The sequence below is a fragment of the Monodon monoceros genome, unplaced genomic scaffold, assembly GCF_005190385.1.
Source record: "Monodon monoceros isolate NGI ecotype Baffin Bay Population unplaced genomic scaffold, NGI_Narwhal_1 Super_Scaffold_13, whole genome shotgun sequence".
NCBI classification, from domain to species: Eukaryota; Metazoa; Chordata; class Mammalia; order Artiodactyla; family Monodontidae; genus Monodon; species Monodon monoceros.
Window position 1 is genome coordinate 55,697,372 of NW_021703769.1, and position 17,242 is coordinate 55,714,613.

At 49.5% G+C, this 17,242-nt stretch overlaps 1 protein-coding gene across 1 annotated transcript in view; it reads left to right on the forward strand.

Moving 5' to 3' along the window:
- The window catches only part of ABAT (4-aminobutyrate aminotransferase), a 91,541-nt gene that overhangs the window by 37,316 nt on the left and 36,983 nt on the right, over nucleotides 1-17,242 (forward strand). Inside the window, exon 2 of the mRNA XM_029220427.1 lies at nucleotides 15,471-15,585. Within this exon, the coding sequence (XP_029076260.1) occupies nucleotides 15,516-15,585 (70 nt within the window). The 5' untranslated portion in view covers nucleotides 15,471-15,515. The remainder of the gene's footprint in view (nucleotides 1-15,470; nucleotides 15,586-17,242) is intronic.

Here is a 17,242-nt window from a genome sequence, read left to right on the forward strand (position 1 = left end):
CACACACACACACACACACACACACACACACACACACACACACACACACCTTTCTCTCTGAAACTCTGGGGGAATGGAAGGCTCACGAGGCCCCATCAGCGGGCATTTCACTTTCTTCCGCCACAAGACGGAAGGATTTTGCTTGACAACCTGGAGGGCTTAGTCAAGGAGACGTGAGGAAACTTTGGGTGGCAGCCCCCTCACATGGTTTACTTCCGTGGTCAATTAGAAGTCCATTTTGAATTTTTGGAGCAAAGCAGCCCAAGCCCCAAGAACCAGCAAGAGGCAAGCGGGTTTAGAAAGGGAAATTGCATTTGCAGGGCAAGACGTGGGAATCCTGGTGACTCGCCGTCACCCCTGGAAGGGAATCCTTTGTGCTTTGCCTGTCCCTGAACTTCTGGGAAGTTTGGTGGCCAGTCGCTCTGGATGAACACTGCCTGTGGGCTGGGCAGTGCCCTTGGCATCTTGGAGGAGAAGACAGATCCAGAGACAAGGACCAGCCTCAGGAAGGTTCCGGTCCACGCAGGCACAGACCCTGCTTATTCAGTGCGGTGCTCTCACCCTTAGAGGCGTTGCTGCCACTGGTAATTCCAAGATGCCACTCTCGTTCCCTACACTATGGCCTCTGTCTGCAGTGGCCCCGCCACCTTGTTCCACCTGCTCAAAGCTCAAATCACCTTTAAACATCCTCTGTCATTGCTTCTGGGAAACCTCGTACTTAGACCCAGGTAGAGCTGATGCTGTAGGCCCTCCTCTGCCCCGCCCCCAAACCCCCTGTACCTCTACCCTATAGGGCACTTTCTCCATTTGCCCATGGGCTACAGTTTATTTTACAAGGACTTAAAAATATATATATTAAGACTCTCAAAGCGACTGGCCTAGACTCTTTGCATGAAAAGCAAAATGGCTGAGAAATGGTCCCAGGTTAAAAAGAGATGAAAGAGCCTTGCACACGAATGCGATGATGAGTGATCCCGGGTTGGAGCCTGGAAAACAGAAACAGCCGCCAGAGACATTTTGGGGACAAGTGGGGGAGTCAATACAGAATATATTAGATAATACTATTACGTCAATGGTGAATTTCCTGAAGGTGAAATACCTTGTATCTCAGATAATTTGTACTGGGGTTAATATAGGACAATGTCCCTGTTCTCAGACTATACAGGCTGAAGGATTTAGGGACGAAATTCACAATGTCTGCAACTATCTCTCAAAGAATCCAGAAGAGAGATAATAAATGCATAGACTGATAAATAGGTGGGTTAGGTACACATGTGGCCAAGTATTAACAATTGGTGGTTCTGGGATTATGGGTGGTTGTTGAGCTATGCTTGCATCTTTTCCGTACCGGCCACATGCTGGGCACTCTGCCTAGCTCGGTACGTGGATTGCCTCATGTAATCCTCAGAGCAGCCTCGGGATGGGGGAACTCTATCATACCCATTTTCCAGTTGAGAAAACAGAGGCAGAGCCAGATTCCAGCCCCAGCCAAAACCCACATGATGTCACTGCTCCACTGCCACCCTTCTTGTGAAATAACTCAACAGTCTCGCCCACTTCCAGTTTGAGTCTGAGTGACTTCACCTCTTTACTGTGGTGTAGAGGTTAAGAGCGCTGGATCTAGAGCCAGCCTGGGCTTGTATCCTGGCTTACCTACTTAGTGGCTGTGTGTTTCTGGGCAAGTCACTTAACCTCTCTGTGCTTCCAGTTTCCACCCCATCCCCCCCTTTTTGCGGGGGTTGGTAAGAGAGGAGGATCATTGTAACTGCTTCAGGGGATTGTTCTAAAAATTAAAGGCACTATTATATGGAAAAGCTTAAAAGAGGGTTGGCCCGAAGTAAGTGATCACTAAATACTGTTGTTGCTATTATTCTTGTAATCCCAGCACCCCTGCCTCAGCCAGTGATGGATGAACCTGGAGGGTCTTTCCCTTCTGCACCCAGGGCTGGCTTTCTAGAGCTGGCCTCTGGGCAGGTGGCCCCCAGTGGGTACTGCAGAGATCTTGGGGTGGGGGGTATGGTAAGAGGCCTCCCTATCCCACCTCTTCCCAACAGAACTGCCCTCCTGCCTTCGCCTGGCAACGAGTTACTCAGGTGCGCTGTAAAGACCTCCAGGGAAACACACGTTTAGTCAGAGCCCATAAGCCCACAAGCTCACCAGAGCCTCCGAAGTCCATCCCAGAGGGCTGGAAGCAGCCTCCTGTGTTTTGTCTGTTTTGTGTTGCTTTCACCCCTTGACATTATGGGGGTGACTCTTCAGGGTGATCAAGAAAGAACCCAGGTACGGAGTGTTTATCAGTTCACTCGTGGCCTTTTGGTTTTGTGAACCAGATGTTCGCACACTTGAAAAGTCATCCTGAGAGCAGACTGTGGTGGCCAGCGGGTGCGGGGGTGGGGGGAGCTGTATCTCAGTCCTGAGCAGCTGGGGTGGATCCCCAGTCATCCTGGTCCCCATCCACTGCCCCCTTCCAAGGGGGTGGAAAGGGAAGGACTGTTGCCATAGTGACCGCAGAACCCAGGCTACCTCGGTGGAACCCTGTGTTCAGAGCATCCAGCTCTGGGAGCACACAGATGCTTGCTGGGCCTCCTCTGCCTCTGACATGTGCTCAGTGCTGGAGGTGATGAGACAGGCGGGTCGATGGCTGTCAAGTGATGCTGATGACCCTCGTCACGATGTGAAATTGTCTTCCTTGTTTACTTAGTTGTTGTCTGTCTCTTCCGCCGGAACAGAATGCAGGGACTCTGCTGTCTGGTCCCACCATCCCACCTGGGTCCTCAGGATTTAGTGTTGTGTCTTCAGGCCATAGGCAGTCAGGACATAGCAGTGCCTGCTGGTGGACCCGTGAGTGAATGAATGAGTGAATACATGAATCTCACAGGCTAAAGGCAGAGACAGAGATGTGAACAGATAGACAGTACAGGTGAACAGGAAAAGAATATGTGTATAAATCTGTGGCTAATCTAAACATGACAGATGTTGACTGTTGGAACAAGGTGGTAGGTAGAGTCAGATTCATCTTGTGTGTTTGAAATTTAATTATTTATTTATTGGCCATGCTACGTAGCTTGTGGGATCTTAGTTCCCCGACCAGGGATTGAACCCGGGCCCCAGCAATGAGAGCGCCGAGTCCTAACCACTGGACCGCCAGGGAATTCCCCTAAAATATTTTAAAAAAAAAAAAAAGGAATGATTGCTGGAGAAATACAGATGAGTGGCATCTAACCCTGAACTGAGAAGCAGGAAGGCTTCTTGGAGTAGGTGGCCGGAGGTGGCCACTCTGAAAAGGTATACAAGAGGTAAGGGAATATGCACAGGACGAGGGGCAGAAAGGACATTCCAACAAACAGGATCATGTGAGTGACAACCCGGAGGCAGCGAAGAGCAGAGTATGTGCAGGTCAGCGTCCACAGGGCAGGACATACAGGTTGGGGGCAGGGGGTACCCAGCCAAGCAGCTGGGCTTTATCCTGGGGGTAGCAAGGAGCCAAGGAATGTTGGGGCATTTCACATTTTTTAAATGTGAAAAAATAAGATGGTTTCAATAGAAAGCCCTCAACTCATTCCTGAAAGCCTTATCTTTTTGCCTGGAGGATGGCTGGGGGTTTTGTACATGTCTCAAGGAGTATCATTTTAGAGATTTTCTTTTTTTAATTAGCAAGTTTGTTTTCCTAAAACTATCAAAAAGCCATAAAATGGAGGCATTTTTCTCAACAGGAGGGAAGGCAGAGAACGCTGTTGATGAGAGAAAAACGGGGAGGTTTGGACACCTGGGTGGGTTTCCCCTCCAGGGAGGATGCCAACCAGGAAATATTCCATGCCAGTTTTATTTACTCTGCGTATCTGGCTCTGTGTGGACAAAACACCGTGGAAGTGATGGATGTTTTGCACTAGATCAATGCTCCAGCCTCACATGTTGATAATCACCAGCAGCTGTGATCAGCCTTCTTCCCCAGATTCATGTCCCAGCTCTTTCTTTGGTGCTATATTTTGTCCTCCGGGGCCCACTCCTTTCAATAAACAAGCTAAACAAGGCATTGTGAGCTGTAGGGTTAAGGGCTCCATCCATCTGCCCTCTGTGGTCCCGTGGGAAGACTCCCTAAACAGACAGATTACGTTTGATGTCTCAGATGCTGCCAGATCTTTGGTGGGGCGGGGGGGGCAGGTAAGGCTGGCATGAGGATCTCGGAAATCAACACACACGTGCCATCCAGAAGGCCTGACTGTTTGGCCAGGATCATATGACTGACGGCCATTGTGCCACATCAACAGCAAGGGGTGAGCCTGCTTGATTGGCTCAGAAGGCGGTGAATCGGCTGCTTTTTCAGAACTCTATCCTTGGACCTCCCCTCCCCTTTGCTGTCTCTCCTGCAGCAAAATGTTTAAAGCGTTGGCTAGAAGAATTAGGACGCAAGAAAAGGTAGGCAGACTCTTGGGTCACATATTGATGTTTAAAACATACAGTTAGCATTCTCTGTTACCTGGAGCTGTCCTAAGTGCCACGGAGTCATAAAGATGCTGCTTCTTCCACGCCAAGGACCTTACATGCCATAGGGTGGGATGGGGCGCCTCGTGGAATTTGGGCCTCTGCACCCTGGAAGGGACTGTGGGACAAGCTTTGGGGTTTAGGGAAAGTGCCACGTGTGGGCTGAGGTTGGAAACGAGTGTGTGGCTAAAAGATGAAGGTCTTGGGACTTCCTTGGCGGTCCAGCGGTTAAGACTTCATGCTTCCAATGTAGGGGGCGTGTGTTTGATCCCTGGTCAGGGAACTAAGATCTCATGTGCTGCACGGTGCGGCAAAAAAAAAAAAGAAAAGATGACGGTCTTCAGGAAGGCTGCAAGCAGTGGTAACTGTTGAAGTTTTTTGTCCCTGTAAAGGAGGTGTATGTATGTTGGTCTCTGTTGATTGATGAGCTCTCTGGGTAAGGATCGCAACCACCAAACTGGTAATATACCCAGATCTTAGTCTTCAAGCGCAGAGGGCCGTGGTTCTAACACAGCTCCACTATCTCTAGCTTTGTGTCCTTGCGCAAGTGGCAAAACCTCTCTGAGCCTACTCCCTCACCTGAAAAATGGGAGAGTAGTAGTTGCCTTCCAGGAGTAGATGAGATAGTGTGGGTAACGCTTGGCACAGGAGGGATTCATTCATTGAATCATAGCAGACCCTGCATCACGCATCAGTGAAAGATCCTTTGAATTTCTGAAAAGTTAAGATATTTCCAAGGGATCGTAGGAATACCATCGGGCACACACTGTAACTCCAATCACCAAAAAAGTGCTTCCAAGTTGCCTGTGGTGCAGACCTGGAAAGAAATAAATGGCTCATTTGTTATACGCTGTTGTATTTGCATACTTAGCAGTTCCTGGAGTCCTTAAAATGATTTGGTTTCTCTAAACAGGAAGCATGTCTCCTCTCATCATGCTGACCTTATCTGTTGCTTGTTGGCCCCCCGCTTGGGAACACTGGATCCTGAGGACAGAGCAGGGCATGTGCTCGCTCTGCAGGCACGTGCCGGCTCAGTGCAGGCGCCCTGTAAACATTTGTGAAATTGAGCAGACTCGCGTACGTTGGCCTGGGTCAGCTTCTTCAGTGTTGGCACAGCATCCTTCCCAGCCCAGATTCTGCTTTCTCACTCCTGCTCCCTTGTGGGGTTGGAAATCCAAAACTAGCCCAGCCATTCCAGGATGCGTCTTTACACCTGTTTCCTGCCCCTAGAATAAAGCCTGTGTCTCTCCCATTCAGAGGACTTGGACTTGAAGCCTTGTCTGTTCTTTCCTCCCTTCACTCTGTTCTAGTGATGCCGTGTTCATGCTGCCTGCATGCATGATTTAAGTTCACCTTATTCTTCCTGATGGAGCCTGGCGGGCCGGGGCAGGCAGGTGAACTGGGAGACAGGAGCCTGAGGATGAGAGATATTGAGGCAGACCAGCTTCTGTCTCGTGGAAGCTGGATGTTCAGGCTCAAGCAGAGCTAGAGATTTGCACGTGCAAATTGTCCCTCCCAGCACTTGAGGCTGTAGAAGAAAAACCTTCCCTGCAGAGGAGGGGTCTTTGGAAACTGAGAACATGGCCTGCGAGGAGCCTTCTCTTCTACATCTTGTGTGTAGGCTTCAGTTGGCCGGAACCAAATTCTGTGCCTCGTGACCACATGGGTAGGTTTTATTCTTCCCATTTTACAGATGAGAAAATTGAGGCCCTGGTGAGCTGAGCAATGTTTTTTATTTATTTATTTATTTAATTTTTAGCTGTGTTGGGCCTTCGTTGCTGCATGTGGGCTTTCTCTAGTTGCAGTGAGCGGGGGCTACTCTTCGTTGCAGTGTGCAGGCTTCTCATTGCAGTGGCTTCTTTTGTCGCGGAACACAGGCTCCTGGTGCATGGGCTTCAGTAGTTGCAGCACACGGGCTCAGTAGTTGTGGCTCGTGGGCTCTAGAGCGCAGGCTCAGTAGTTGTGGTGCACAGGCTTAGTTGCTCTGCGGCATGTGGGATCTTCCCAGACCAGGGCTTGAACCCGTGTCCCCTGCATTGGCAGGCAGATTCTTAACCACTGTGCCACCAGGGAAGTCCTGAGCGACTTTTTTTTTGGCCATGCCACACGGCTTGTGGGATCTTAGTTCCCCGACCAGGAATTGAACCCCAGGCACTCACCTGGGCCCTCGGCAGTGAGAGCGCAGAGTCCTAACCACTAGACTGCCAGGGAATTCCCTAGTTGAGCAACTTGCCCAGAGTCATCGAGCTAATAGACAGCACATTTGGACCCAATTTCTGGCTCACGTTACTTTCTCAAATGAACCTTTAGTCTGTCTTAGGAGTCAACACTTGCCTGTTGCTAAGAATAATATTCCTCCCTCCTGACACAAGCCACTGATGATAGTATCGTGCTCCACGAGGCAGGTTCTTAAAGGAAATCCTGAGTGCAGGGTGGGAGGGCCGGGGTCTATTTTGCAGAGAAAACCAGGGAGGGGGAGTCACAGGAATCGGGGCCGGAGGAGGGAAGCCAGGTCTGAGATGAAACCTTCTGTCCCAAGGCCACCGTCACAGGCCCATGAATGGGGCCCTGTTAGCCATCTGTAAAGGCCAGGGCTCTGGCTTTATTGGTTGCCATGACGACCCCTGGCCTTGACAATGGAGGCCCACTTAGCTGAACGTGTCATTGTGTCCCCATTGAGTCTGCAGAAAAGCCGACGGCTAGGGCTGCAGATGGGAAAGGAATGTCCCCAGCCTCTGCCAGCCCTTTTGTCTCTGTCACTAGAGCAGATAGAAGAATGAGAAAGAGCATCTTCAGGGCCTCAGAGAGGTCTGGGGCTTCTATCTCTAGCTAATGACACATGCAAAGATTTGGTGTTCATAGGGCCTGGGAGGCAGCATGGTGGAGAGATGAGTCCATCTTCGTAGGATGGCTCTGGAGTGTTTATTATTTATTCAGTGATTGTTCTCAGCCGGGCACTGGGGCTGGGGATACAGCAGGGACCCGAGTCCCAGGCCTCAGTTCACCCTCTGCTAGCACATGAGTTAGGTGCAACTGGTATTGTCCCCATTTTACAGAGGAGGAAACTGAAGCACAGAGAGGTTACTTAAGGTGCCCAAGGTCACACAGAAGGCAAAAGAGGCTGGTTTCACATCAAACACCCTGCATACCACCTCCCCAAAGAGCCACCTTGATCTTCTTCTTTCTCTTCTTTTTCATCTTTGGGATGTTCAACTTTCAAAGTCGGAAACCATTTCCAAGGATTTGGGGGCCATGCAGACCTGGGTCAAGTGCAGGGTCCACCGTTTACCCCTTAGGAAGGTGGTTCCAACCCTGCCTTGGGAGCTTCACCAATGCCCAGGTCAGATCCGTGGGTGTGCCCAGGGCGGGGGTAGGGGGTGGGCGTCGTAGGTGGAGAGCTCCCCTGATTCTCACGAGCAGCATGGGGAAGAATCACTGGCTTCTGAGACCCCAAAATCACTGGCTTTTGAGCTTGGGAAGCCATTCACCTCTGAGCCTGTCACCTGAGGTGGATACGAAAAGTAATATAGAAGATACAGGGCACACAGTAGGTGAGCCATAAACAGCAAGGGAGGGGATATGGTGATATATGTATACATACAGCTGATTCAGTTTGTTATACAGCAGAAACTAACACAACATTGTAAAGCAATTATACTCCAATAAAGATGTTTAACAAAAAATCCAGCAACCAGTACTTTTGACTTTTTATTCTCCCTCCAAAGCAAATTGGGAAGGTCCCCCCCCACCCCCGTTCACCTGAATTCCTCTCCCCCTATTGATTTAAACATTGCTTTCTCCCAGCCCTGCCCACCCTTCAGTTGCACCAGGCAGATAAGAGGGAGCAGAAAGAACTAATTAGCATTTTAATTAGAGGAAAAGGGATAGGGAGCAGTGGGTGGAAACCCAAGGGTTTCAACTTGTTTTGACTGAAATGCACAGTAAGAAACAGCATTTATTGTAGGGGCTCTGGGTGTCTGAAACAAAGATCACCCCCATCTGCCGCGTACTCTGATGGTTCCTATTCTGTCTAATTTATTGATTGATTGAAATTTCTCTTTAGGTTCTGTCAAGGAGAAAAGTCCCTGTCCTCCTTTAACACCTGTCTAAGAGCTGGTGGTCTCCATCCCAGCAAAAATAGGGGGCCTGGCCAAGGCTGGAAACCTTGGGTAGTCAACTGCATCCAGCTTTTAATTTAACAACCTGTCTTGATTTTCTTACATTCTTTCCCCCATCACCTTTATTTGCCCCAGATGAAACTTTGAGGAAAAGGGGCTGGGGAGTGATTAGTAGGGGTTGTAGGAAAATAGCTTTATAAAGTTTAGAAAGCAAGTTGATTTCGGGGCTTCCCTGACAGTCCAGTGGTTAAGACTCGGAGCTTCCAAAGCATGGGGCGTGGGTTTGATCCCTGGTCGGGGAACTAAGATCCCAGGTGACTCTCGGCACAAACAAAAAGTTAAAAAAAAAAAAAAGATATAAAGCAAGTTGATTTCAAGAAGTATGTTAAGTAAAGACATGTTGTACGAGATTAAGAATGTGAGGGAGAAGTAGTATGCTGGAAGAGGTTTGGAAAACACAGAGGGAGATGGGATTTTAGGGACCAGGGGTGCCTGCAACCAGCTTGTTTCCATTCAGAGTCTGGGATTTCTCCAGCCCCGCCTTGGCCACAAGCCTCAGGGTGTGCCAGTGCTCAGAAAGCTCCCCCTCAGGCCCGGGATCCTTCAGGTCACCTCCTCCTTTTTCCAGATGTGCCGCAGATCGCAGAGGGCATGGCGGGAGGAACAGGGTGATGCTGGGACCCCTTCTGGGGTAAGAGTGGGGGTGGGGAGCAGTGCTGCCAGGTATTCTCGGCAAACTGCTCGCCACATGCTTCTCGGGGTCAGAAGGGGCCTTAGAAACAATATGATCCAACACCTACGTTTTACACACGAGGAAACCGAGGCCAGGAGAGTGATGTGTCTTCTGTCCCCAAGCCAAACAAGGGCTGTGGTGGACAGTCAGTGACACAGTGACTTTAGATTTGAGGGGAGGGGAATGTTATTGTTAAATTGTTGTTTTAACACAAATTTCAGACCTGCTCGCTAATTTTAAATATGATCTACCTTAAAAGGCATGTGGGACTGTGTGCCTTTCACAGCTCAAATGCGGTGAGTCCGGGAGCTGTGCTGAGCTCCGGGTACCTGGTGAACAGGAAAAACTCCATCCCCACTCTCTCGGGGTTTGCATTTTTCTAAGTGTGATTGGAGGGTTTTAGGCAGGAGAGTGATGTGAGATGAATTATCCTTTAAAAAGGTCAGAAACCAATTAGAAAACAGAAGGAGAGGAAGAGAGAAAGCCAGGAACCCCCTGAGGGCATCATTGCCCCACCAGGTGAGAGACGGGCATGACTGGCCCCCAGCAAGACCCCTGGGCACCCAGCTCTCTGCTGTCACTGTTGCTGCTTTGGGGTCTCCGCCCCGGGAAAGGGAGCCCCTCCTGTGGCCGACTTGCATCTGAGGGGCCCCAGAGTGAGTCTGCAGGGAGAGTCTGCCTGTAGGCTGTCCCCTTTCCTCAGTGACCCCAGAAACCTGCAGGGATCTCAGACCACAGAGCTCTAGAATCAACGACTGCACTATTACAGTGCACGTGACAGACATCACTAATCTATCACAGCTCTTTTAAAGCTGGGTCTTGCTCTGCATCTCATCAGAGTGCCTATGCACGGTGCCTGGCGTATCACAGGGGCACAGGGACATCTGCTAAGTGAATGAATGAAGCAGATGGGTCAAATGACAACTTGGGATCACACAGCCTGTAGCGGCAGGAATTCAAACGCAGGCCTCTAGGATCAGGATGTGTCATTCCCCTCTATGCCCTTTTCTGGTCCCCTCTCTCCCCTCTGTGAAAGAGGAGGGATCACTCAACAATTCTCTTTTTTATTGAGGTCAAATTCACATAACAAAATTAACTATCAACCATCTTCAGTGAACAATTCTGTGCCTTTTAATACATTCACAGTGTTGTACAACCATCACCACTATCTAGTTCCAAAGTTTTTCATCACCCAAAATAGAAACCCCGTGTCCATTCAATAGTCACTCCCACTATCCTCTCTTCCCAGCCCCTGGCAACCACTGATCTGCCTTCTATCTCTTTGGATTTACCTATTCTTGAAGTTTTATATATAAACAGAATCTTACAATATGTGACCTTTGACGTCGGGATTCTTGCATTTACCATAATGTCTCTGAGGTTCATCCATGTTGTATCAGTGCTTCTTTCCTTTTCATGGAGAATAATACTCCCTGGTATAGACAGACTGCATGGTGTTCATCTGCTCATCCATTGATGGACAGTGGGTTGTTTCCAACTTTTGATGATTGAGAATGGTGCTGCTGTGAACATGCATGTTTATGTATTTATTCCTATTTTCAGTTCTCTTGGGTGTATACTTAGGAGTGGCATTGCTGGGCCATATAGTAATCCTACGTTTAACATTTTGAGGAAGGCGTAATTCTTAAACCACCATCTTTAAGGCTGAGGGTTTAGGAGCTGGTCCCTGGCTGCTTCCTCGCCATAGACTCCCACCCTGGTTGGTGCCCTCCACTCAGCTCACCCCAGCAAGCCCCCCTCCCCAACTCAACGATGACCCCAGCGTCTCATTGACATGCTGAGTACTCATTCCCTCCCCGTCCTCTGGGACTTGGCTGAACAGGATCCTTCCGGATAAGACTAGAGCAGCTGGCACCCTCCCTCCTTGAGAGGGTCTCCAGAGGGTTCCGTCTGGCGATCAGCTGTTTCTGCCCCTCATCTTCCCTTCCACCACTCTGTGATTTCTTGCCTGAATCCTTGGCCGTTCCATGTCCTTTCACGCCTCCGAGCATTAGCTCAGGCCTTACCTCCCCTTTCTTCTGTGACTTCTGAAATCTCGCAGCCTTTCAAGGGGCAGCACACCCCCCAACCCAGAATTAATTTCTCTGTTCCCATGGCACCTTGCTTATACCAGCAAAAGTCAGGGTTCCATTCTGTCTTATACAGAATTAGTTGTTGACAGTGAACTGGAAATTCTTTCACCTGCATATCCTGCCAGGTTATTTTAAGAATTTATCAACATGATGCGTAAAGCAGCTAGTATATTAAATTCTCCCATTTTTTCCCCCTTCATTCCTCTGACACTAAATTATGAGCTTCAGAAAGAGAGGAGCATTTTATCCATCTTCGTTTTCTCCTATGTCTAAATAATGCAGTGCCTTGCCTGAAACAGGTGCCTAATTAATTTTGTTGATTGAATTAGTGGGCCAGGGACAGTGAATGAATGACATTAATTCTTCTGATTGTTGGAAATATATTGTGCTAAGAACTAACGTCTGGTAGAGATCAGGTTTCGTTATAAGGTCAGTTTCAACTGCCGGCCACTGAAATATCACTGAGATATATTTCCCAGTGTGACATTTTGTAATTGAAAGTGTATAGATGTGACTTTCACTTTTGCAGAGCATTCAAATGTTAATATGCTAGCTCTCCGAGATTCTCGCATTTTCAAAAACAGCATTTTCAAAAACACGTCTAATGGAAATTGAACTGTATGGAGTCTTAAGTGCTCCCGTTTGAGACCAATGCTCTTAAATGAGAGACAGCAACTACTCTTTCTACCTAGTTACCAGGCTGCTAAAAATTAACAGGGTTGCATTGAGTTGGCTGTTCTGGAATAGATCAAAATATCCATTGAGTTATCAAGGAAAGAGTCTGGTTTCTCAGTTAATTTAAGGTCGCACCTTCCAAGCCCTTGCTTTTTTCAATAATATTTTCTCGGGTGAAAAGCAATAAAATTTCCCCTCTGAACTAGATCATTTGTATTCATCAAGCCCCGTTGCTTCTACAGTAGGTGTTTTGTTATTCACTGACTTAATCGATGTTGTAATGAAGGGTTTGGGGTCAGGCAGTCCGAAGCAATCCTATGACCAAATCCAAATACCATAACTCCTCCAAGCTTCCATCTCGTCGTCTCTGAAACGGAGAGATACACTACTGCTGGTTGAGCAGATTGAGGGGAATAAAGTACCCTTCAGAACAGTCACTTCCACCCTGGAGGAATCCCGATCCCCCACTGGGCAGAGAAGGTTTGCCGCCCAGAAGTCTTTATCCTTAGCCGCCCTGCAGGGCCTTGCTCCACCTGCAGTGCTGAGTAGAAGCAGCATTATTATGGTTTTGTTTATCGTTTTCTTTTTCTTTTTTGGCTGTGCCGTGTGGCATGTGAGATATTAGTTCCCTGACCAGGGATCGAACCTGCACCCCCTGCAGTGGAAGCACGGAGTCTAAATCACTGGACCACCGGGGAAGTCCCAGAAGAGGCATTATTATTCCCAGTGCACTCCCAAAATTTGGGGCTCTGACGCTCTAACCATGCTGTTAGCTAGGATTCTGTTTGCAAGCGACAGAAATCCATTCAAAGTAATGCAAGCAAGCCCCGAAAAGTGGGGAAGGGGGAGGCTTTCTGGACTTTCTTACCAAGGCACTATTAGGATGGGAACACTTTTCCCTCACTCCTGATGTTTCCTGCCACGTGGAGGGACATCTTTGAGCCTAACACTCCTGGCTCTCCCCTGCCCCCACCCACTCACCACCCGGCCCCGCCCCGCCCCGGGAAGGTAACTCAGGTCTCCCCAGCAGGTTCAGAAGTGGGTGCTGCATTCATGGCCAAGCTGAGCTGCAGGCTTGAGATGGAACCAGGGAGTCCCCCACATGCCGGACCCAATTTCTCTCTCCTGTGGCTGCTTCTCTCTAGTGCACAGGCCACATTCTTCTCCATGAAAAGACCCTGTTTGGGGACTTCCCTGGTGGTCCAGTGGTTAAGACTCTGCTCCCAATGCACGGGGCCTGGGTTCGATCCCTGGTCAGGAAACTAGATCCCGCATGCCGCAACTAAGACCCAGCGCAGCCAAATTAATTAATTAAACAAAAGACCCTGTTTGAATGCCAGCTCCTCTTACAAGGTAGATAGTGGCTGACCCAACAGCTCCCAGGACTCTGGCCCAGCCAGGACCAGTCAGGTATGGCCAGTGGGGCTGGGTCACACAGAACAGACCTGGCTGCCATGTCTACACCCCTGTAGATGGAGGGAGAAGTTTCTGAGGATGGTGAATGGTGACATTTGCTGACCCTGGACTCAGACAGCTGAGTTCTGTTTTCAGATCCACCATTAACATCTATGTGCCTCAGTTTCCTCATCTGTAAAAAGGGGATCACATAGCATTGTTGTGGGTGTTAATAATAATAATAAATGTTAATAATACTGTATGTAAAGTGCTTAGCACAGTGGGCAGCATGTAGAAAGGACTTGGGAAACAGAGTAATAATGAGAAGTGAATGCTTCCGTCGTTGTTCTGAGAAACAATACAGGTCTATACCCAGTACTGTAGGTACACAAGGAAAATACATGTGCCAAGTAACAAAGCATGTATTTAGTGAGAAGACCCACAAACAAAAAGATGCACAGAGAGTATGTTTGAATGGTGGCCTGGGGAGAGGGGGATGGAGGGGGGAGAGGTGATATAAAGAAGCAGATAAACAATGGGGGAGGGAGGTTTTGCTCAAGGCCTACAGTGCAAAAGGCAACTAACAGAGCTAGGTGCTGGGATTTGGGATCAGGGCTTAGGAGCAATCTGGAGAGAATCAGCCAACACACCCGTAAAGTGGGAGCTGGGAACCCTGACTCCCTGGGGCTGCGTAGAGTAACTATCTACTGGGCTCTGGGCCTGTTCCAGTTTCAAAACTGAAAACCCCACATTCCAGGGACCCCTCTCAGTCCAGAACAAACTCGGGAGAAGTACAACCCCCAAAATGGGCCACCGGATACGCCTCTGGATCTGCAGGATTCCCAACCACCGATATTCTGTATGTGAACAGGGCAGAGGGAGCTCCCTGCTTCCCACATTGAGCAGTCATCATGACGTCTGCTGTGAAGTTTCGTCCATCTGGGTCTTTCCATCGTGTAGAACACAGGCCTGCCTTGCTTATCCCAGGTGGATGATGCCCTGAGCTTGCCAGCTCACCTACAGAGAGCTCTGAAGCCAACTCTGTCCCCTTTCTTTGTTTTTCCATCTAGAAAATGGGCATAATAATCCTACCTGGCTACAAGGTCAAATGAAAACATGTGAACAGGCTTTGATTTAAAGTGTATATTCTGGGGAATTCCCTGGAGGTCCAATGGTTAGGTCTCGAAGCTTTCACTGCTGTGGCCTGGGTTCAATCCCTGGTCCAGGAACTAAGATCCTGCAAGTCACGCGGTCAAAAAGTTTTTTTTTAAAGTTTATATTCTGGGCTTCCCTGGTGGCGCAGTGGTTGAGAATCCACTTGCCAATGCAGGGGACACGGGTTCAATCCCTGGTCCGGGAAGATCCCACATGCGGCGGGGCAACTAAGCCCATGTGCCACAACTACTGAGCCTGCAGTCTACAGCCTGTGAGCCACAACTACTTAGCCCACGTGCCACAACTACTGAAGCCTGCATGACTAGAGCCCGTGCTCCGCAACAAGAGAAAACACCGCAATGAGAAGCCCGCGCGCCGAAACAAAGAGTAGCCCCTGCTCACCGCAACTAGAGAAAGGCCACACGCAGCAATGACCCAACGCAGCCAAAAATAAATAAAATAAATTTATTTTTAAAAAAAGTTTAGGGCTTCCCTGGTGGCGCAGTGGTTGAGAGTCCGCCTGCCGATGCAGGGGACACGGGTTCGTGTCCCGGTCCGGGAAGATCACACATGCCGCGGAGCGGCTGGGCCCGTGAGCCATGGCCGCTGAGCCTGTGCGTCCGGAGAGGCCACAACAGTGAGAGGCCCGCGTACCACCAAAAAAAAAAAAAAAAAAAAGTTTATATTCTGTATAAAAGCAAAGGATTTCATATTAGAAGAACCTTCTCCACTGTGTGGGGAAATTGTGGGGAGTGGGATACTTGGCCAGCGAGGGTGTGGTCTTGGTTGGCGTGACTCTGTGCTTCTGTTTTCTTTCAGGGCAGGAGCGTGTGACAGGGGTCTCTGTTGCCGGTGGAGGTGACCATGGCCTCCATGTTGCTCACCCGGCGGCTGGCCTGCAGCTTCCAACACAACTACCGCCTGCTGGTGCCCGGTAAGCCCTAGGGAGGTCTCGGCAAGAACTGGCCCTAATGGAAGACACAATCCAGACTAGGGATTTGGGGTCTGAAAAAGTCTTTGGGGATAAAGGGATCCACTGTCCCACCCACCCCCATAAAACTGTCCCCATCGCCACACCTTCCATCTCCACCATGTGTTCCTGTCCCCGGGTGGACAGCTCTGCAGTGGTCAGGGAGCTGATCCATCCTGGAGCCACTCTGCTGGCACGGAGGTGGTGGTCCCAGCAGCCAGAAGGGCCCAGCTGGCTGCATAGGGATTGCTGGAGAAAACATATAGCTGGGTTTACTGCGGAGAAACAGGAAAACTACAGAAGTCCTTGTAATTCACCTGAAAGCTTCAAGGGCGCTGGGTGGGAGGCCCCATCCCAGGAATGTCCACCCCACCCTCTCCCTCACCTCCATTCACCCTGCACCTAACCGGCCAACAGCACTGGCTCATTCTGCCGCCGTGGTCTCTCTCAGATGCTTCTATTTCTCTCTGTCTCGCTGAGTTCAGTGTAGCCCGGTGAACACCCTGCCCGCGTGATCTCAGGATACCTCCCTCCCTATAGTCTAATGAGGAAGGAAAGGGTGAATCCCACTTTACAGATGAGAAAACTGAGGCTCGAGAAGCAAAGTCACGCAGCCCCTTGAATGCAAGTCAGTCCGGCTCCAGACACTGGGTTATCATCACCACTCCCCCACGTGCCTCCCAGCAGCTCTGGGAGAGGGAGGCTTGCAGTAGCCTCCTTTGGACGCCAGCCCCTCCAGGCTGTCCCCAGTTTTCAGAGCCCCGTGCTTGCTGTCACAATGTCTCCTTCTTATTGTCAGTCCTGTCTGCCTTCTGAAGACAAATTGTTTGCCGAGGCCTTGATTTGCATGTTGAATGTTGCAGGTGTTTATATCCTGAGTGCGATAAAAAGCAGGAATGTTCTCTCCTCTCCCACAGGTTTTATTTTTAAATAAACATTTTCTTTTGGAATATTTTAGGTATGCAGAGAAATTGCAGAGGCAGTACAAAGAGATCCCATATGCTCCTCACCTAGTTTTCCCCAGTGTTAGCATCTTACATCACCAGGATGCATTTGTCACAACTGAGGAACTGACCTTGGTACATTGCTCTGAACCAAACTGAGACTCAGAGAGGTTATGTAAGTTTCCCAGAGTCTCAGAGCCTGCCAATGACTGAGCCAGGCTTTGAGCCGAGCCAGGTTGCCCCAGGACCCACACCCTTAACTACATATTAATTATCTATTGTGATATAACAAATACCTGCAAACTTAAGAGGTTAAAATAATGCATGTTTATTATCTCACAGTTTTTGTGGATTATGAATCCAAGGCTTGGCTGGATGCTCTGGGTCCAGGTCTCTCATGAGGCACAGTTGAGCTGGTACCAGGGCTGTGGTCCTGTGTGAAGCTTCACCGGGGGAGCCGGGGATCCACCCTCAAGCTCAGTCACGTGGCTGTGGCTGGATTCAGTGCCACGTGGATGTCTTCATGCAGCAGCTCACAACACGGCAGCTGCTTCCTCAGGGTGAGGGAGAGAAGTGGGTGCCCAAGTGGGGAGCCACAGACTGCTACCACCCTCACTGTGTTCAGATGCTTCCGTGCAGTGCCTCCACCCACTGGATCACTGCAAAGCCATTAAACA